General features: G+C 36.3%; 1 protein-coding gene across 2 annotated transcripts in view; it reads right to left on the reverse strand.

The window, feature by feature from the left end:
• Positions 1-775: 775 nt before the first annotated feature.
• The window catches only part of TNKS (tankyrase), a 177,046-nt gene continuing 153,957 nt past the window's right edge, over positions 776-23,864 (reverse strand). For both annotated transcript variants that reach the window (XM_075204611.1, XM_075204610.1), the window contains exons 21-27: positions 14,185-14,305; positions 11,346-11,443; positions 9,175-9,249; positions 7,351-7,456; positions 5,566-5,752; positions 4,181-4,337; positions 776-3,001 (exon numbers count right to left, since the gene is read on the reverse strand). In XM_075204611.1, coding sequence (XP_075060712.1) covers positions 2,915-3,001; positions 4,181-4,337; positions 5,566-5,752; positions 7,351-7,456; positions 9,175-9,249; positions 11,346-11,443; positions 14,185-14,305 — 831 coding nt within the window. In that variant the 3' untranslated portion in view covers positions 776-2,914. The remainder of the gene's footprint in view (positions 3,002-4,180; positions 4,338-5,565; positions 5,753-7,350; positions 7,457-9,174; positions 9,250-11,345; positions 11,444-14,184; positions 14,306-23,864) is intronic.

The raw sequence follows: 23,864 nt of genomic DNA on the forward strand, positions 1-23,864 counted from the left end.
GTTTTCCAATTGGTTGTCAATGACCAAACTGCTTCAAATCATACGTAAGCAATTGATACAATTCTGTATGTGCACAAATCAAGCCTGTCTAACCTTAAACATGTACAGCAATCTGAATAGTCTCTATTGCTTTAAATACTGTCTTCATGTTATATGTCACACTGGCTAAACTTAGAAAGGGTCCATTACCAGAGCAAATGCCGATTGTAATTTGATACCGGTATACAAATATCTGGGTATATTGCTGTATTCAGACATCATTTCATTGTCATAGACACTTTGGGGGATTCTAATCTTCACGAATTTCTTCTGGAGAGGGTGTAGATGTGACTTCAAAGGGTTTTCATCCCACCCCATAGAGAAAAATTTGCGGGTACTGCAGTAAATGGAAAGGAGGACAGCTGGACATCGCCGTGATGTTCGGTGGCTCATTGCAAGTAATTGAATTGAAAAAGAAAATCTGTAGTTTGCATAATGCAAATTGAAGGCTAAATTGAATGTGCATTTCAATACTCCTATGTGAAAAGAAGTACAAATTCCTAGACATGTCTCTTATAATTTAATATACACAACTAAAACTAACTTGTCTCCAAAACATATAAAAACACATTTATTGAAGGGGTGAGGAAAATGCACAAATTAGGTTTTCCTAGCAAAATGACACTTGTCAGCCATGTAAAGATTAACTGTAAATTATAAAGACGCAATATACAAAAAGACTTTAGTATAGCCAATTTTCTTTAAGACCTATTTAAAATACAAGTTGAAACACAAACATTTTTTCAGCTTTGTTTTATTTTGTGAACTTCTATGAGTCCGTTACTTCTGACCTGTATATATCGGAGTATCTTCTGCAAATACAGTAAAATTAACGTTACATAACTGAAGCAGAAGAGTGAGCCGTTTCATTACAACAAATAATACTCTATAAAAGTTTTGATGTGATCCAAAATAAAAAATAACATTTCATAGGCTAAGAGATAATTGTGTGCTGCTCTAAAGAACCAGGATTAGTAGCAATTATTTTTTGCTTGCATTTTCTATTATATTGGTCCTCCATTCCATACTTTTCCACTCATTACTTATGCAGGAGCACTGCTAGAGGGGGAGGGCTAGCAAAACAAAAGCCACAGTTAGGGCAGTTATCTGGTACGCTTTTTTTTTATTGTTTATTTAGAGGCGTGCCCGCACCAAGAAGAAATGGCCTGCAATTAATGAATTAAGCAATGCATAGTCTATGAAGTAGCTTCCTAGCTAACTCATACTAGCAGTTAGACTGCAGATATTTAAGGAAGAGATGCAGGTGAAAGAAGACATGGCTGTCTTGTGAAATATTGCCAGCTTTCCCCTGAGGTACTGGTAACTAAAACTAAGAGAAGAGAGCATCTGATTGTTCACAAATCAGGTGCTTTAGGTAATAGCTGTTCAATTGAGGAAATAAATCTTTTCTTATGTACAAAAAGCTTAAAGGATTTAAAGCATATCTACCACCTAGGAAACACTTTTATTCCTAAGGTGGCCACTGTCCCCAATCAAGCTGTGGGGGCTGCTACATGCTGCCATTTTCCCTGGGGTTCTGTCAGATGTGTAATATAGAACTAGCCAATTCTTTTTGTTAACCATCTTGAAATGCCTGGGGAGGGTTGGACCAAATCACAAGTCTCAATCTCAGTTGATCAGCTTGTGATTGAAACCTGTGGGGTATGAGCAGAACGACCAGCCAGAGCGGTTAGAAAAGCTGAGAAGCCCTGTGAAAAATGCTGCCCCACCCCCAAGGTTCCTGCTTTAGGGAGGTGCTCAACTTTGGAATAATGTTTCCTAGGTGGTAATGCAGCTTTAATAACTTGGTATCATCAGCAGTGTAGAGATTTAGGAAACGCCTAAAATCACTACTAAATGTAACAACAGCAAAAATAAAAATGATTAAGAATGTAAACCGCACAATTGTGCTATAACCCATAACAAACCGGAAACGTTACTTTCATTAGTCTAATTTGACACATGAAATTATCTGATTGGCTGCCGAGTCACAAATCTTCCATGGTGAGCTATGTTATTAAAATAAGCCTTCATGTCTGCACATAATATTCACTATTTAACCTAGCAGAATCCATAGGAATTGAAAACTGTTTACTCATTTTTGTTAGCAAGCCCTCTAGTTTATCTTGCAAAAAACAAAGCACTCAACTAAAAAGCCATTAACAGAGATTTAGTGTTTTACTGCTCTCTTTGTTCTTCCTTCATTTCTAAACAATACAATTATACATAAAAGTGCAAAAGAGAAAAAAAAAAAACAAACAAAAAAAAAAAATGAAACATTTATCAAAATGTTCTGACTTGTTTCATGGCAAGTAAATATTGCATTGTTTATGAACTCATCTTTGTGCAAAGGAAAGAAAAAAAATCATGTTAAGATTCCAGCTCATTTTAGTATATTTATACACAAATATAAAAACAAATAAATAGCGGATTACGCTGTTTCCCCATTTCGAGGTACGTAAGCTGAAAGTATATTAAAACGGTCACAAACGTTACACATACATGTACCATCCAAACCAGCTACCTTGGAAATGCTGATGTGGGAATACATTTGTAGTGTTGCTAAAACCTCAGACAAGATTTTTTTGCAAAAATGTAATTTTCTTTTCTGTCTTTAATGACCTACTGAAAATGAGCCTGAGAAACGTTATTAAAAAGGCAGCCCCTTGTAAACATCTCCTTTAGAGGAACAGTAGCAAGTGGGAGTGTATCCACTCAGAATAGAACCTTCAATGTAACACTTAAAAAAATACAGCTTATTTCCAGGCTTTCAGGATTTGCTTTTTATGGGAAAGTTTCCCAGAGTCAGTCAGGTTGTCTGTACTTTAATTGTTCAGTTCTAGTTGTTGATTTTGTAGAGTCCATTTGCAAGTTACTAGGTCTTTTGCTCTGCTGTTGTGGCGGCTTGTAAGGGAGCTTCTGGTTTCACAATCTGGTATGTGATGAGATATTCTGGGTAAGCCTGTATAATGAAATACAATGTTATTACTCAAATCATAAACACTGGCTGCACATTACTGAATTTTACCCTTTGGCTTTTTGAACAAATACAACTTACTTTAAAGCTGAAGCAACTCATATACTCATATTTACATTCCAATCAACAAAGCGGATGGTGATGTAATAAGGCAAAGCGTGTCATCAAGCCACACTCACCTCAGTGAATGCAGAGTTGGCATGATGTGAAATATCAGGTTAATACATTAAGTCAGTTTAAACATTTTTTATTGAGACTGCTGCATGCAAGAAGTCTACTAGGAAAAGACTGATAATTGTTCTAATGCCAGTCACCCACTGGTGTTGCACCTAGAGGTAGGAGCTGCAGCAGCACAGCAGAGTCTTTTGGACGAGAGTGAATAGAGTTGACAGGACTGCCCATAATAATTATGGGCTCTCTAACAATTTTGATCCCAGGAGCACCTCTCATTAAGAGATGAGTTTGAAAAATGTTCTCTACATGTAATCAAAAAACTTAAATTTAGAGCAATAATCTCATTATGTTTTGGGTTGGGTAAAGTAAAAAACTGTTAGGTTGGCTTCCTTTACCATTATGTTTCTTCATAATGCAATTTCTTGCAAAAAGAGCCATGCCCCCTGCCACAAAATATACATTGAGCTGAACTTAAAATACTTAAAATTAAATATTATAGAAATTAAATACTATTGTGTCTGCACTAATGCCACCATACTTAAAGGTCCATATGGAGTGACAGTTAATTAACTAATGTCATGCAATAAAAGTTATCTAGTAAGAAAACAATGTTAAATGTTCCCCCTCAATCTATTCTCTTGGAGAATAAATAGTATAGTGGATATGCTTTCCCAAGTTTCACTTTGGGTATCCCTCCCTGCCTTATGGCAGCACTTTCAGTGTTCTCACTGGTCTTCAGCACTGACAACATCGACATATAGTAGGGGGAGGAGGCAGTAGAGAAGCAGATCTCTGTCCAGTAGACCAATTATAACATGCCAACCATCTCCTGATCAGATAATTTACAAGACGAATGAAGGCAGAGAGGATCATTATCATCATGTGAATTAAACTACCTCTGCCAAATTAGGGGCAGCTACTATTTTATGTAATGGCATAACATTTAAAAGTGACTAAGCCAAACAGTTTATTGTAGCTTATTGTATGTACCTGTTCTCCTCTGTAGATGACATATTCTGCATATGCCAAGCCATTTACACTTGGCCTGCCAATGACAGAGTGATGACCTGGAGGAGCATGCGCCATCTTCATAGTGCTGAATTGCAAGAAGGATTTGCCAAGTGTCACTCTGCAGAACAGCATTTGTCTGATCAGAGAAGGAAAAAAAGATATAAACATTCAGATGCATTTTGAGACATAACATGGATCAAGTTGAATATATGAACTTTGCTTCGTATAGTGCATTTGACACTAGTCTGCATTTGTCAGTTTGTTTTTAAGTGCTATAGCAGTACTGGGCAACACAGGGTAACAGTCAGCTGGTTCCCTGGCAAGTCTTCAAGCTGTGACTCTAAGCTGGCTGCTTCCGATCAGACATATTCTCTACTTTTAAATGGCCCTTCAGTACATCAGATATATATCTTGGAATAACCCCTCCCACTTCATAATTGTCAGCATATGGTCATGCAGCAGTTGACCAAGATTAAATAATTTGTGCTGCTGTTACATTCTAATGATCTGGTTGCAGGTTCTTCCAGTTCCACCCACTTAATCTGTTGTACTTCCATATTTAACCAATTTTGAATAATACAATAAGCATCCTAACTGTAGTCAAACAAATGGAAAATAAAAAAAGTCATGAATTTAGTGATTTCGTATGTAAAAAAAAAAACTGCTTAATGATTATGGCTCGGGTTCTTGTCTATTTGTATTATATGATAAAGACAATACTCTTGAGGATCTCTTTTATATTTACAATGTATTTAGATTTCCAAGGTTTTGAGGATTTGTTTTTGTTTTAAAGTTTCAGGCTGAAATAAGAAATTCAATACTACAATGTCTAAGCGACACAGGGTTTAATTTTGTCGGAGCATCCACAATTGCTGCATATTATTTTTAATGTCAAACTAACGACTCAGCAAGGTCAAATGTATAAATCCCTGCAACTGATTTCCTTCAAATGACAACATTTGATGACATTGAGAGGAAAGTGCAGTAAATCCAGCTCCTGACATTTAAAACCTTGCTCTGTCAGCACAGTAAAAAATAAGTGTGGTACAAAGTATGATTTGCAAAAACGAGTTGCCCTGAACAGTGAACACCAATATATCACATTGATTCCTATACATGAAGCGACATTTATCACACTCCCCCTCTTCCCCTTTAATATTAACATTTTTTTGGCTCCATGCTTTTAACTATAGGAGGTGCCTTGTAATTTGTGTTACAAGAAAAACACAAGACAATATTTCTGTGAAATCTGTACTTGTACAAAATATATACATATACGCTTTCCCATTTATTCAAAAATCAGAATTGTGCAAGGCGGCATACTTTTTGGGTTTATTTGAGATTTACTCAAGAGTGAAACAAACCTGTGGCAAATATAACATGATCTGTCTTTATGTGTTGGGCAGCCAGTTCCTCCGCCTATGCCATAAACATACTGGTTGCTTTTTGAAGAGTTTTCTGCAAAATATATGCCGGCTCCAAACATACCACCAATGTATGCGTGTCTCTCATCAAAACCTTTGTGAATGATTGCATTGATGAAGGGAGAGCCTGTATGAAAGGTGAAAAAAATGGAAGAAAACCTTTAAAATAAAACATGTAAATGATACTAAAACACAAGGTTTGTGACTCAAAGCCACGATAACAAATGCAGCACATTCTCATAGTACATGTTTTCTGGACTTGGCTAACAGAGAGTTTGTATCATGGGGGTACCATGTATGAAAACATTGTTGTTACTGCAATGGCTGGTGGAAGTAGAGGTTGTTACAACCTAGTCTCATGTTCTCTAGCATAAAGCAGCTTCCATATTGAAGATCACTTAAATAAAATATATGGTAGTGATATATAGTAGTGATCGAGAAGCAGTGCAGAAATTAAATACACCATAGGCTGCTGATGTGACCATTACATCATGGAGCTTTTCCGTACCAAGGCCTATTTCTCCAATTCAAACCTCACATACACTGCAACAATAATATCTAGATCACATATCATGTTCCAATAAAGTCTGAGGAGCCCTAACGGTGATTGCTGTACCTGCTTTCATGTGTGTTGCCAGGAAACAGCTTAACTACAACAACTTCTAACCAATTTATAATTATTACTGATCTTAATAATTAATGTTTTGGAGATAAAAAAACAGAGCTTAAAATTATATCCTCCAAGTGATTAGGTGATTTGCAAACATTTTAGTAATTTTGCTGTACCTTTTGCGCTGAGAATTTTATGGTCATCACTTTAAAATGACTACATAAGGTTGGGCGGGTGTGGGTGTATGTACACAAGAAGACCAATTAGAAGCCACAATCCCTGTGATACAGTTCTAAAGCTGAAAAAAAATATTAGCTTTTATGCAGCACTAAGTGTTAACAGTATTGTAGAACTACATTGTTGCAACAATATAAAAAAAATGATTCATTTTGGATGCCTGCCACGCTTTTTTTTTTTCGTGAGTTCTAGTGAATGGGATGTGAGAGCTGCAACTATTCTTTTAAACTGTATTGATATATGTAATGTGAACAGTGTCATTACATTAGTGGTTAGCACATCTGCCTTACAGCACTGGGGTCATGAGTTCAATTCCCAACCATGGACTTATCTGTGAGGAGTTTGTATGTTCTCCCCGTGTTTGCGTGGGTTTCCTTTCGGGTGCTCCGGTTTCCTCCCACACTCCAAAAAACATACTGGTAGGGTAATTGGCTGCTAACAAATTGACCCTAGTCTGTGTGTCTGTCTGTGTGTGTGTGTTAGGGAATTTAGACTGTAAGCCCCAATGGGGCAGGGACTGATGTGAGTGAGTTCTCTGTACAGCGCTGCGGAATTAGTGGCGCTATATAAATAAATGATGATGATGATGATTACAAAATGGTATATGAAAAAGTGTATAATGATTGTGCTTATTTTGCTACCACAAAGCAGAAGAAAATGTAATAATTTGTAGATAAGATTTGTATATAATTTTTGGGTATGTGTGTAATCTTATGACTGCTCTGTAAAAGATGAAGATTAGGAATAATGGAGAAAGCTTTTAAGATTCTCAACGGATTTCAGCTGACGAGTGTTCTGCATCAAAGCTATTCACAGCACTTAATATGACAGCAGTTTCCAACAGTAAACATATAAATGCTGAAAAGTGTGCATCTCACCGTGGAACAGCATCCGCTCATTGTGGTGGTTATGATTTTCTTCAGACACTTCTTTTTGGCGGTGACAAAACCTCTCTCTGAGTTTTTTGTTCACTACCTTTTGAATCTGTAAAAAACGGAAAATAAAATTAAACATAAGAATAACCATTAAAAACAATAAGCATTGTAGGAAAATGTAAAATGAAAATGTAAAGCTTTCTTTCTTAATCTAATGATGATGTAAACATAACTTTAAAAATATTTTTTTCTGCGTAAATCTTTTAATTTTTATAAGTTTGAATTAACTAATTGTGCAACAACATAATTGGCAAGCATTACATATGATGCTGTATGTATGTCATACTTGTCAACTTTTCACTCTTCCTGGAGGGAAGGAGAAATGTGAGGAATGAGCGGGGTGGGAATAGGTTATTTTCCAGGGGTCTCGCAAAAATTGATGCAATATGCCGCGACTAAAAGTGATATGCAAAGACGAAGCAGAGCGGGGCGGCAGTGCATCATATTGCCTCGCGTCGTGAATGTCCCCATCATGCCCACTTCACTAGTAGGTGGGCAGGATGTGGGAGAATGGCTTGCTCTCCTGCCAGTGTGGGAGACCTACCTGGAATTCAGGAGTCTCCCAGACATTCCAGGAGAGTGGTCAAATATGATGTAATTTCATTTTGTTCCGACGCCCATGGCTAGTTTTAGACGAAAGAGGTTACTAGGTAGAAATCATGGTAGTGTCCTTACATGATGAAGGTTGGACCAATGGCAATATGGAATTTCACATGCCTAATTAAGAGCCATAATACACAGACCAGTTGCAAACCATATTGCACATTAACTATTGTCTATACCACAATGCTATATAAATTACACTACTTGTGTTACTGCAAATTTCCATAAATGTCATATGGAACCTGCCTTGCATTATGTCCACTGTACCAGAGTTGCCTTCATAACATCATGACTCAGTAAATAGCTAGTAGGGCAGGCTCCAGAGGTACTTACAATTTGAGCAAATGTTGACTAATATGACCAAAACATCAATGCTAGCCTCAAAAGTTAGGAGCCATCGTGCAGAGCCCTTCCATGGACCCAGTCCAAAATTCAGAGCTCTATTGGTCAGCAAGTATAATTACTAACACTCTACTTTCTCTTCCCTTCAGCTTCCGACCTCTGAGCTGCACTCACAGTGCTAACCACTTATTGGCTGATACCACTATTTCCTATCTTGCAATAATTTTGACAACCAATTAGAATTTATTGTAGAAAAGGAGCCCAAACAACTGTTACCCAATAATAGTACTGGTAATTTGCTATCGCGGTATCTGGTGGGTGGAAGATTTGGCTGGGATAACCATTTTTATTTTAGTTAAAAAATAAAGAAGTTTGGAGCTCCCTGTTGATCAAGATCCTGGGAAACTGCTCTCCTCTTAATTACAACCCCGCTAACTTGTCTACACCCCCCATCTTTAAGCCTCATCCCCAATCTTTCTCCCTCTTGAAATTGAAAAATGCAATTAAAAAAGTATTTCAAATTGAATGGTATTTCTAGCAATTGTTACTGCTGATGCAGCGTCAAATTCAAAGACAAACTTCAAAAGCTGTGCACCAAATACCAAATTTTCATCACAACATTTTGTACAGTGGTACAGATTTTAGAAATACGTGGAAAATGCCATGCATAGGTGAGATTCACATATACCGTATTTATTTGTGAAGGTTTGAAACCACTTGCACTTGGCACAATCTATATGTTTATCTAATGCACCGCAAAAATGCGATCAAGTCCTAGGCAATATTGTGACAGAACGTGCAAATGAACATATGCCAACTTACCCTTATGACATTATATCGGTTGAAAACTCCGCCAGCATTGCCTCCATCTCTGTGCTCACGGATTGAGTTTTGCATCTTTAATATATAAAAAAAACAAATAAACAATAAGGTCTACTGATGACATGTTCCCCCTAAGAGATAGATAGATAGATATATATATATATACACACATATACATATATACATACACACACATATACACACACACACACGTATATGTGTCATCATCAGCTATTTATATAGCGCCACTAATTCTGCAGAACTGTACAAAACTCACTCACATCAGTCCCTGCTCCATTGGAGCTTCAGTCTAAATTCACTAACATACATACACACACACACACACACACACACACACACACACAAGAGACAGAGACCTAGGTCAATTTGATAGCAGCCAATTAACCTAGTAGTATGTTTTCGGAGTGTGGGAGGAAACCGGAGCACCCGGAGGAAACCCACGCAAACACGGGGAGAACATACAAACTCCACACAGGTAAGGCCATGGTAGGGAATCGAATTCATGACCCCAGTGTTGTGAGGCAGAAGTACTAACCACTAATATATATATATATATATATATCTCTATCTATATACACACACACATATTTTTTCTATTTGGTTGGGCCTTCATCAGAGCATCCTTTTCCAGCTACTAATATATCTGTCAGTACAACAAAGTATTTTTTACCATTGCTTTATTACACTGAAGATGGCATTAGCCATTGAACACTATGGGAAGAGCATCGCAGTAGAGGGATCTTAGGATCCCTCACCGCATATTAACCGCCCTTCCCTCCCTATCGTAAAGGTGGGCACTTTGCGATATTGACCACAGAGAAGATAGGAAATAGGTACACTTGTGTGTTTATCTCGACTACTGTTTCTACAGAACATTTAATATATTCTCACGATCTTTCATTCCTTATCATTGCGATAAGGAATCAAAATGATTGTGTCAAATGTGATAATAAATATGCTCCAAAATATGATGTAGGGCTAAAGAGTCAGTAACCAGGGAACAAAGACAGGTTTATACTTGGAAATGAACTTTTTCCCAAATTTTGGATATCAAACAGTTTATTATTCTATGACTTATATAAAATGGTGCAGCTCTGAAATTTTCCTGGCTTCCATCTGTCCTTTTCAGCTAGTATAACATCATTGGGCATAATTGCCCTGGGGTACAATACAGAGTTGCTCTTATGGATACAAGTGTATCCAATGCAGAGAGCACAGAATGCTCTCTCTAAAACCAAACCAAAATAAATACCTGATCATATAAATAAATGAATGAAAAGCATATAAGGAACCAGAAAGATGGATTTAAGTCAATACATTAATGTCATCCAAAGGTGCAAATCCCCAAACAAACTTGATTCTCGCGTGAGGACAGGTGTAGGACAGATACACTTCAGTTATTAAAATACCCATCAAATGTATAAAAGTGCTACGATATTTTCAGAATTTATGCATGAACACAGGTTTTGCATTTCAATGGCATGTTCTGCTAGCTTGACCTCTAATATATTCTCCACATGCCACAATATATAGGTTACTGTCATGCTGTCTGATCATTTTAGCTCTTAGATATTTTATAACAGAGAAAAACATCTCTGGGTCAATAGAAAGAGACAAGTTATGGATCTATGAACAATAACACTTTAAAACATTAATCAAGCCCATTACTTGCAGATGCTCTTAGTAGAATAAGAATTGGAAATACAAGGGCCTAGATCAATTTCATCCACTGCCATACCTACTCCAAGCATGTCTTTTGAATCACTAAGATGATAACACATTTAATTTTCATGCTGATGAACAGCAGGAAGCCTCTTTTACTGTATTACATCTTAAACTATGTAAGAACACTAACAGCTCTATTTTTAGAACCTGCTTCTGTGTAGTTTGGAAAATTCAAGCAAGCTGTATTGATCTAGCTTGTGATAAGTGTTAGTGGATGATCATGAATATTGATCACACCGTATAAATGTACACACTAAAAAAGAGACATCATTTTATATCAACTTTACAGACTATGTGCACACTTAGGGAGATGTGGTGGGGGTAGGAAAATCTAAACACAACCTTGGACAGCTTATAAGTAGAGTAACTGTGTCACTAATTGTATTTGTAGAAAGCAAAACAAGGCCACTATTACAACATTTTACCTCTTCCTCCACTGACTGGTATTCTTTATCATCTGAAGCGAGATCCAGGAGAACAGTGCCTTGGCTAACACAGTGAAAAGTCAAATAAGGATTGGTTCCTGAAATGGAAAAAGATTAAAATAAAATAAAAGGGTAACAAATTCATAAAGGAAATGCAAGCACTCCATGGCTATGGTACGAACAAAGAAAGAAGTATTTAGGAGAAATTTCTGCAAGGACCAAATATGAAAAGTGAACCCACAGCCAGGCAATTATTGCAGCTATACCTGGATGCCTTCAAGTAACAGAGTCCTTGAGAAGAAAAGTCTTAAAGATTAACGGTGTGAAATGTTTTGTGGTAACAAATAGTGGAAGATCAAGTTGTGCTGAAGAGATTTCTTATTTTTGAAGAATGTTGCTCCGTAAATAGTAGTTCTGTGTTATTATTAACATACCTTAATACACTACTACAGCAGAGCCTTTTCTTTATTAAGACACCCTAACCTCAAAAAAGTTATCCTTCCGTAATCTTGTGTGGGACAGGTGAGTATATAAGTTAGACATAACTCAGCACTTTGATGGAAGTGACTTTAGGGGGCAGTTAGGGCTGTGTGGCTATGTTCATATCGGTTACGAACACGCTCCCAGCTTTGGTGACTTTGGGGTGTTTGCTGTATGAAGTTACACACGATTTCAGCCCGCAGTCTCACACAGGTTATAGACCTACTGAATTGCCCCCACACACCGCGCTCTCCCAACCCCCCACACTTTAGGTTTGCCACCATCTACTGAATACAGGCAATAGGACCCCAATATACTGGCACACAAGGCTTCTGACTACCCACAGGTTAGCAAGGCCCACCCCAGCAATCAAAGGGTTAACTCTTCACACCTCCAGACTGTTACACAAATGTAATGCAAGCACACCCTAGGCTTCTTAGTTAAATGTATCAACAAATCACACACTGGCATTCAAAGGGTTAACTTGGTTGAACTATATTCTTCTTAACAGGCTAATGAATTCGTTAGAGTATCAAGGACGCCACTTACTAAATTTATAGATTTAATATACAAAGGTACAGGGCATTCAAATATAAAAAAACAACAACAACAACAATTGACATAACATACACAAGCAAAGCAATTTAAAATAAAAGGGGTTACATTCAGAGTATAACTTACATGAGTTGTATAATCTGTGCATGGGAAATTGGCTAGGAAGATGGACCGCTTATTAATGTGGATTGATTTTTCCAAAAGGCTGACCATTTGTTGCAACTGGTCTCAGCTTTTTAAAGACCCCTTTACACCTTCCCACCTCATAGGGGTTGTAGTCTGTGATACTTTTTTTCAATCACCATTTGCATGTTGTCTGATCTACTACCCAATTCTACTATGTGACCTAATTTTTCTGTGGAGCATCACACAGATCCAATTTTATTATTACTAAATCCCCATATGAATTTGTCCATCTTTTGATACCATACAGGCCTAGATACCGTGTATCAGTAGAGCTTATACTCATTTCATCAACTTCTATGTGTGGCAGAATGCTTAATTTCACATATGAGCTGCCCTTCATCATGCTATTGAGGAGTATGTGGTTGATCACTACTTTTATTGATTTTAAGTGCCATATTTTAAACTGAATTCTTTTTGTCTATATAACATATAGCCAAGTCAGCACATGGTCACTTTGAGCCAGACACCATGCTGAGCGGGTGTCTGGCAGTCTATTCAGGTGTCAAAACTTCATCCCAGGCCAGGACATATCTCACTGCAGGGGCCCTTCGAAGCTGCTACAGGTGACACTGTTATCTTCTAACACTGGGATGTGCAAAGCCATCAAATACACACACACACACACACACACACACACACACAGGCTCTTCACACAGATTCATTTGATGTACCATATTTACACTGCAGTTATGATTTGGACCTTATTCCCCACAATTATGTGATGGGTTAACCGTTATAAATAACTAAGTTCTCTATGTTCACAAGAATATCCTATTTACATTTTAGTCCCTATGGACCTATCCACACATCCACTTTACATTAAACCATAACCACAATAATAACAGGGACACGGGCTCTAGTAACGTCTAGTCTAAGATATTGTATTGTGAGGATAATTAAAGTGAATATTCAGAGGTGGGCTATAGGAAGTTATAAAAGTATTATGGGACAGACACTAAAACAATGACAATTTAGCAAATGGTAAGCTTAGCAACAACTCTATACAAGCAGCTGAGCACTGCAAAATTATTTTATAAATATCTCCAACACACAGTTGATGGTAATATCATTTGCTACGGTGACCAATGTGTCTTTCTGTGCAGTAACACAGACTTTTAATTGAAAATGTCAAAGCTCAAATATACTTTAAAGGTAATTTTCATAATGAAATAAATAGGTGCCGATATTGATGGGGTGATAAGTGTGAAAACTTGTTGCTGTAAAAGTATCTTGGATGCCAAAGTAAGTATAGATGTCAACCCATGAGAAGGGCATCTAAGTAGTCATATCACAAGTGGCGCACTCTTAGCAGAGATGGAAAAATGGGCCACCGAACAAGATAGGACTACTGGATATAAAAATAATACATGTCTATTATGTGTTACCCTTCCATAGACAGATGCCTCAATATGCCTCCACACCACAAAGATGGCAGAAGCAGGTTCATTAATGTAAGTACAATATACAGTCTACTAGAGAGTATAACAGTCATTTGAAAAATGAAGCACACTCTCTCAAACAGTGTTTTTACATAGGACATAAACAATAATAAAAATATGCATGAGGAATAATGGATGCTGTATATTAGATACTGTAGTCAGCTTTTTCTTATATTCACCTTGCTGGCCTCCAAGTAGTCTCTCAACACCTTTAATCAACTTGTGACGGTGGCCATACGCATTAATTCCGATCTCCTTTAGCTCTTCGTGACCCATGTCTGCCAGCACATCTAAAGTGATCTGAAAAGGTGACAGAAAAACACATTACTATCTGTGGCATTTTATGTTATTACTTCTCAAGCACATATTCCTAGCCACTTTCATTTGTAGAACAGGGAAGAATTGTGATGGCTTGAAGGATTTAAGCATCACTAGCCGCTAATTGCTTCTGAAAATAGCTTTAATCGCAGCAGTTTAGATTAATGCAATATACATTAATTTACGCTTCCTAAGTACGATTTTCTGTTTATTAAGAAGGCACATTTTGCTGCTATTAGCCATATTTAGTTTCAGATTGATTTATTTTTCATTTCAGCTGTAACCATATATTGATACAACTCTATATCCTATAAATAGGCAATTCCAAGAAACTCAATTCATGTCTAAAACATAATTAAAAAGAAACACATAAAAAAAAGCTTATGCACATATCAGGTAAACTTCTAATCACCAAACTGCCCCCTGGCAACTGGAACTTGTCTTCCTTTTGTGCCTCCTAATTCTCCTTCCTATTGACAGTCTGCACTACAGTGCATTTGAAAGAAACCTTTGTGACTTTGTGATACTTTCCTGGAGATTAAAATTCAAAGACACAGCCTGATAAAAATGTGTGGGATTGCTGTAGCTATAGTCACACTCCTGTATTTGGTTAGCCAGTTAAAAACAGCATAAGTGAGGATTCACTGCAGTACACATTTGTCTGCAATAACAGGACAGTCTGTCCTAATGCTGTTCCTTTAGAGCTGTAATTGCAAAAAAACTCTAAGGGTTGGCAGAAGATGCACTGCACCGTGTTAGATGGCACAAAGGGGTCACTGGTAAATGAATGCATCCAGTAAAAAGGGAATGGGCCATAGGCTGGCAATATGTAGTGATTAAGGCACATGGTGGTATAGCATGATGTATAATGTTTGGGTAAAATCTTTAAGACCCATTCTTAAAGCTATTATGTTACCTGGCATATGTATGCCAGTTAGAAATTGCAGTGTTCTATAGTGTACAGCCACAATTTTATAGACTTTTTGGGCAGTCCATGAAAGCTTGACAGACTATTGGCACAGCCAGGAACCTGCCAATTGGTTTTTTGACTGTACAGGTAGCCACTAAGATGGGGGAAGCATAGGAAGCATAGACAGAAGACTTAGCTCACCTTATCATGCAACAGCAGTAGATAAAAAAAACAACACTTCTCAAATAGTAGCAGGATTTGAGTTGTTTGCGACTGTTTTACATTTGTAAACAAAACAAAAGAACAAACACATATGTAATAGAAGAGCAAAATAAATATATATTAAACTGTCGCAGAAGCAGCGACAGTGACATGTGCAAGGGAACAGTGAAGGGGCGGTACAGGGGACCAGGAACCACACTTGGAATATATATGATAAAACCCCTAATCTCTACATTTAGCAGTGAAGAGGTTTTAGATAATCTCCGAAACAGATTCAGTTGCAAATTACAGAGCAATCTGATAGCTTGCTGTGATCAGGAAGGGATAGAGCGGAGAACCATATACATCCCTATATCTAAATCAGAATCTGCCTTAAAAAAAAATAAATTGAAATTTTAAAAAAACGAAGATATTAATAAAAACAAACATCACAACAAAAAAGATCGCATTACCCGACAGTCAAAAATCTTTCTGTAAAAAAGGGGTGCTCTGGCTCTCCTGTCTGTTGCTTCTTTCTACTCATTTAGTTTTGATATATTATCCCTTGGCTTTACCTGAGGTTAAGCTGGCCTTCCCTCCTTCCTTTCCTTTATCATTCGCTTATCCTTTTTTCATTCAACTGCTGCCATAGGTATTGTGATAATTAGAATACAGAATTCCCTGTTTTGCTCCTTATACTTTTTTATATATAAAACAAAAACATCCACATAATATATTTTATGAATGTTAGAAATTGCCCATGTTTGCTTAATTTATATAGATCGTTTATTAAAGTTTACCAAACCATTAGATAGAAGTCACAAAAACCCCACTGACCTTTCAACAACTAGCGCCATAATACCTTTTCAAGGGCATGGTCGAGTGGCCAAGACTTGGCAAAATTACTTACAGAGCTGTCAAGAGTCAGTCTGCAAAGGTGATTTATCAAACACAAAATGTCTACTCTAAAACTATAGCACATAGCTTACGTCTAGACAGTTCTCAATCATTCTCTTTTGGATCATTTTAATTCACAGCACAAAAAAAATCTATTAAAAACATGACTATTTCAATTTAATACATTACACCTCTGTGCTACTGTTCACACATACATAATTAAGGATATACTTATCTTTGAGGTGCGGATAGTCTAGATATTTCGTTTTACAGATGGGAACTTAAGAAGCATTTGAATAAAACAGAGTAATAACTTCTGAATCTTGGTGATCTGTAGATCAATCTTTAATATTTATTTACTTTATTTTTTTTGCAGTAGAACATTGTTTGCATTTGGAATCTACCCAGCATGTCCCATTGCTTTACTGCAGGTTGCCAATTTTAAGAATGCCTCTATAACATGTATTTCACTGGAGAAGCAAATGGCTGGACTCGCTTACAGAGGGCGGTAATGTCTCAGCAAACACTCCTGACATACACTGCTATATCAGAATCAAGAATTATTTGAACCACTGATCTGAATAGTAATACACCTTTGAATTAGATGTATGTAGAATGCATTATCGACATCAGCATGTGCTAATTCAATAATTTCTTAGAAGCAGTAAGCTTTGATGAAAACACCAAAGGATCCTGCAAATGAAAACTTCAAAAGCAGGTACTATTCCTAAAATAGCATTAAAAACAAATCTGTATAATGAGCCTCCCTGAAATTCCAGTACAAAATCACAACTGGTGCATATGAACAAATTCTACCAAAGATCTATTTCTCTAAACCTGGTACCAATATTATTAATATTATGTAGCAAAACACCATCTCATAGTGTACAATATTTTAGTGTAAATGTTTAAATGTACATGATTTAGAGTATCTAAATTCAATGCATAATGAACTTTTGCTACTCTTTATAGTACTAACTTAGATATAAAGACCTCTGTCTGCACATATTTGTCACACCTCCACTCTGTGTATTTATAGGTGAATGAAGGAGAGATGGATACTCAAAGACAATTCATTTCTATGGAGAAACATAGGTTCTGTACAGGGGTTGGCCGTCAAATTTTAGACCAGGGGGCAAGACTTGACTTAGCAGCCTATTAGGAACATTTTAAATGACAAAAAAAAAATATGGAGGTAGCCCAGTGACCCAGCACAAGTTAGCCCACTACAAGACCGGTCAGGGGAGCATCTGCCCACCTGCCCGGCCAGGCCCTGGTTCAGTAAACACTATGCCTAACAAAAAGGAACAACGTAACATAGAGAAGGAAAAGGTCTACATCCTCCTTTTACTTTTTTGTCAGCCATCTCTTTAAAGTATCAGTGAGCACAAAACCTATTGTGAATCTCTCTCCCCTCCTTTCATCTAACCCCCCTCTCCAAAAAACAAACAAACTACAAGATGAGGGGAGCAACAATATAAGACACCCATGGGTGCATAACCTAATGCGCACATAAGGCAATCTTAGTTTGTCAATTTGACCAAACCAGCCACACATGAATAGATTTTATTAATGATGGCATTACAATTCTTAAAAAAAGATCAGTCAGTACAAAGTAGTAATCTCTCTTGCGTGGTAAAATTTACTCAGAGGAAGAACACTCTCCTTGCTCTTTTTTCCAACTATATTAACTTGACCTTTATGTAATGTGGTGAATTATACCAAAAGATGAAAGAAGCATTCTGTCAACAAAAGTTTAAAGTTAATTTTTTCTTAAGGAATATATTGCCATAATTTTTTCTTTTTTCCTCACGTTGGTTTAAGCAAAAATTTAAGTTTTGCAAAAGATTATAGGACACCTCTGCCAACATTTATATTACTGAATAATACCTGAGGTTTAAATAAATGTTATTTTCTTTAAATGAACGTTCATTGTGGGAGCTCTCTAGCCACCAGCAAGTACTGCCACATATAGTTTCAGCAAATAAGCATTCATAGATGCTAGTATAAATTTATTTCAAAATATAATACTAAATCGGGGGATATAGCCAAAATTATTAAGAACTTTATAATATTGAAACAGGATCTCATTCTTACACATATTCTTCCATCTCAACCCAAAATTATATTTAAGAAGAATAAGAATATTAAAAATATGATAGAACCAAGTGCATTGAAAGAAATCGTGTCAGAAAAAACGAAGAATAAGAGGTTTCATAAATTGTAACACTAATTATGTCATACACATACTTAGATGTAAATTCAACATTTTATATGTGGGAAGGACCATTCAGATCCCTTAAAGTTCGTTTTTTAGAACAGAAGGAATATAATGAAAGGATCAATTTCTCACAGTTTGTTGCAACATATTTTGGATAAACATAATTCAGATCCAAATGCTCTAGAAGTTGTAGGAATAGAGCATATAAAAGCCACATTACGTGGCCGTGACGATTTAAGAAACTTTGCAAACAGAAAACATACTGAATACATCAAGTCCATATGGACTAAATGAAAATATTGAATTGAATGGTCTTATTTAGTTGACTACCAAGAATCTCCTCCCCTTTTATTTTGCATTAAGGCAGTTTGTCTTAATGTTATTAGATTTTATTTGGTGGCACAACACCTTAAACACTTTTATGCGAACAGTATTATCTGTGAGGTTGGGAGTTCAAGTCCTGTTGAGGCTGTATTCAGTTTGGTTCTATTTTTTGATGGTTAATAGGATAAATGTTGACCAATTGGTATATATAATGAAATATATTAAGATCTTCAGAACATGAGCACCAGATTTCTGGTGATAACACCATAAACAATACTCTGGGTACAGCATTGATTCTGGAGTTGGGAGTTCAAGTTCCATCTAGGTTGATTTAAGTGTGAATTTTTTTTTTGTGAATGAGTTAATAGTTGGGCAATTTTTCATATAAACTCGGAAACAAATGTTACTAGAAAAGATACATTTAGTAACTTAATATGCAAGTGGTAATGTTTGACATTTGTCTTTACAAGACATTATAAATGTTCAAACCTGTTTTCTAAAGTCAAATATTTTTGGATGTTTTAATTAACGAAGTAGAATGTTATACAGATTTTATATAAAACAAAAAAGGGTTTATAGAAATCAGGTAAAAATGGTCATATTGTTGTTATTGTGTATATTGTATAACCTCTGAAGAAATTACTGTGTAGGTAATGAAACTTGTCAGTATAAAGATTTACATGCTTTTCCACTAAATTGGAAGTTAATCTTATTTTTATTCCTTTTAATGACTGACTGGGACCCTTAGAAAAAAATCACTTTGCAGAAAGCATGCAAGGAGTTCTTATTACAGAATTTCAGACATCAATTGCGTGGAGTGGCCCAAATATCCTTTGTACTGTGCACATATTTGAAGGAAACAGAACATTTGATCTACCGACTGGTACAGTATCTATCACTTGCCGCAGCAAGCGGCCGGATTGATTAAATGCTTGGCATGTCAGGTAATTCAAGTTCTTCATTAATGTGTAATATTTTATTGGAACTGGATTATTATATCCTATTTAAGTACTTTGGATCACTGAACACAAAAGGTGCACCTTTGGATAATATTGAAAGACTTTATTTTATCTATTATATCAGCATGCCACGACATTCCCTAAGAGTCTCTACATGTCATTTTCTTAGCTGAACTCTCATTAGAGATCTTGGAGATTACAAAATCAAATGAGTTCTTGAGTTTTATCATTTTTCAAAGTTGTTGGAACAGCGCTGTTATCACAACTTACTCTTGTGTTTGTTTTTATCACCTTGAGCTCACATTGTCATTTTTTGTGTGTGTTATATGTGTATTTGTCAAATACTCATCTATTTAGATGCGATACTTTTCATATATAAATACATTTTATCTAATATACCTCTCAGCATCGTGTTTGGCATGATTATATTTAACCAGTTGCAGCGCAGTAATTCTTTCCCTTTGCTAGTATAAATTGCCTGAGATTAGAGATGACATGCAATCTCTAATCTAAACATAAAATGTACCAAATCCAAAGGCACTTATTAATATTATTATGTTTTTTTTCCATGGCTATTTGTCAGTCTTTGACTTTGAGGAAGAATTGGTAATCTGGGTTGTGGATTATTATACTTTCAGAAGTGTGTAAACCAAAATAAATTATATATATATATATATATATATATATATATATATATATATATATATATATATATTAGTAGTTGTAATGGCAAATTTGGATCTGTGTTCCATACAGGTTTCATATAGGAGGGACACCTACTTTGATTTTTCAAAGAAAAACTTATTTTTTTTTAATGCAAATATTTAAAGTTTTGTGCCAATTTCTAAGTAAGAGGTCTTTCACATGCTACATAACTTTTGTTTTAAATTATCTTTTTGGAACAAACCTGAATTCATAGAATATAAATGTGTTTGGCTGCTAGGAGCATTAAAATCTCATTGTTACTCAGGAGCATGTAGGAGTTTATGTTTAATTGTACTGGAACCAAATTAATGCTGTTTTTTCAGCATGAGGACGTGAAAGTAAGTAAATAAAATGTAGCTGGAGAGTTAAAGGGAAAAAGTATGGAATGCACACAATACACTGAAATATTCCAAACAATGCAAATATAAAAACAAGACAAATCCATAGACTATTGTGTAGACCTGCAGAATATCTTATCACTTTTAAATAAAAGATAACACAATACTTTCAGAAAAGAGAGGGTGACTCTCCTTGGTTTAAGTAAATGCATTTGGAAAATAAAAATACTTCTCTTTTAGCTCAAAAAAGTGGCTTCTGAATAATAAAATTTAGTGCCAAGAAAAATAAATTGTGTGCTATTATTTATAACGGTTTATTTGTACAGCACCACCAATTTATGCAGTGCCGTAATGAGAATATTTAATCATTCATATCAGTCCCTGTCCCATTAGTTTATAGTTTGAATTCTCTACCACACAAACAGACTAGGGTTAATTTATCAGCAGCCAATTAAACTACCAGTATGTTTCTTTTTTGCTATAGATCTTGGTACCAAAATGTGTTTTGTCCTGAGGTGCAGTATCTTTGCTTGTTCAGTGGTATATTATATATTACAGAACACTGTTTTAGACTAGCAAGCCAACAAACCCTGCAAATCAGAGTAATTTAACCAGGTTACTCCGCATATACTTCTGAAATTAAATGAAAAATCACTCAGAAAATGAATGAGTGAAGGGATAATGCTGCCATGTGGCACACAGTGTCCAAGTGTCCACTTAGGTGCACACCTACACACTGCTTACTGGACATAACTGGGCTGGGGGCCACAGGTCAAGACTCAGCAGGCAGCTAGCAGCCCAAAGTCCTCCTGTTACCCACCACTCGCCAAAGGTCTCATGTCCACAAGTATTTGTTTAGAGTGTTGTACAAACTTCTTTAATACTATTCAAACAAAGGGGCATATTCAATTAGCTTTTTGATTCGCGGTAACGCGCGTTGCCGCGAAAAGTGCGCGTTCTTGCGGGTATTACGGTACCGCATTAACGCGGATTTTCGTTCGCAACCCTATGGGCTGCGAACGAAAATCCACGTTATTGCGGTACCGTGTATTACGTTTCGCGGCTGTTCCGGCGCGTTACCGCGAATCTAAAAGCTAATTGAATATGCCCCAAAATGTCTAAAACTGGAAAAGCATTGCTCTCAATAACCCAATAGCAAAGTGCAGTGTTACTCGCATTCAGGAGTGTGAAAGTTGCCTGCTTGATTTACTTGCGTTCAGTATATTTTAAAGCAAAATATACACTGGTGGGTTTCAGGCATACAGAATAAATGCAAGCAGTTCTCAATTAAAAAAAACCTCAATTAGCTAGAGGGTTTAGTATTCAGCATTATGCTTTAGAGATTTTCTTTTAATTAGTTTGAATCAAAGCTTATGAAACTAGAAGGTGTTTTATCTATTAGAAAATAAACACAGACAGTATACTAACACTACAGAAATATTTGGATAAAATGGCAAGTTGGCTAAAGAAACATAGCCAAATGCGAATTAGGCCATACTGATAATACTTATGCTAGTACTTTACAAATAGGAAACTAGTGCTGGAAAAGGATCTATGAATCCTAGCAGGTAATAAGCTGCGACCCAGCTGTGCTACCAAAAAAACAAGAGCCATGTCAAGCTTTTACAATTGGAAAAAGCCACTGATTAAACCACAACTTGAATTTGGGGTACAGTTTTAGGCACATATCTCTATAAGAAAGACATAGGAGAACTTGAGTGTCCCCAAAGGAGGGCAACATTATTAATGAAGTGACAGATTTAAATTGATAAATAAAAGCCAGAAAATGAGGTTTGTTTACAGTGGTGGAAAAAGCAAAGTGACATAATAAATATACAAAAAAGTGTGTCTGAGAACAATGCAAAGATTTAAATTATAACTAGGACTATTTAAGCGTCAATGGGACATCCATTGTGACCACAGAAAGAAGCTTTCATGGAAGAGTCATAGAAAAAGATATGCGAGAGTAAGGTATGTTGAACAGATTCACAAACGGATTTTAAAAATGCATTTAATGCCTTTCTTAGGAGGCAATGATGCATGTACTATAATTAAACAGTGTAACTGGAGTAATAGATCCTGGGAATTAGAGCACCAAGAAAGATTTTATAGTTCTCCTGTGAGGATGTAGGAATTATCAAAAAAAGCTTTTGGCACTTTGCTTCCTGGTAAACACAGATAAGTCCTGGTGGTTTTCCTTCCCCACACAGGAAGAACCTGGACATTTCCTTAACAGACTGTGCTGCAGTATGCATTTCCAGGGTTGTAAGCAGTTCCCTGCTGCAGCTAGAGACTGTTGGTATTATTAGAAAGAGTACTCTCCCATGGTGCCTCTAGTGTTACAACACAGGGAAAATGTTACAAATGAATAATAATAGAATGCATGTAATATGCATATTTGGAATCCTGAAAGTTTCGGAATAAAATTTGTGCTATGCTTTGTGTGTTGAATTGTATGAAAGTTGCCAGAAGGAAAAACCTTGGAAAAGTGCCTTATTTACGCTGTTCTCTCCATTTATTGCAAATAAATAATAAAAGATGAAACCAAAACGGTAAGTAATTATAATATAAATATACTATATCCACTATGACACGTTTGTATGCAAACAATGTTTACCTAATAATTTGTTTTCCTTGAGGAACTCCATGGCAAATGGGTTAATCCTTAAATCAGCCAACATTGACATCCACAGTAGGTATGCAATAGAACTCCTTTTCTTCCTGTTTTTTTGAGTGACTTCCCAAGATGTTTCTTTGAATATATTCATAGAAACATGGGATGAAAACATTGGGGCTGCCATGCAGTGCCCCAAGGGCACTACTCTTGTGGAATGTGCCCTCAATATTTTTGCTACGTAATGTCCTTTACGCTTATAAGCCTGTGATAGAACTTCTGTAATCCAGCTTGCAAGTGTGTTTTCCGAAAGATGCTTGATCTTGTGGAAGTAAAGATGATCTGTTTTCCGTATATCCTTTGTTCTAGAGA

This window comes from Mixophyes fleayi, chromosome 1, assembly GCF_038048845.1.
Source record: "Mixophyes fleayi isolate aMixFle1 chromosome 1, aMixFle1.hap1, whole genome shotgun sequence".
Lineage (NCBI taxonomy): Eukaryota > Metazoa > Chordata > Amphibia > Anura > Limnodynastidae > Mixophyes > Mixophyes fleayi.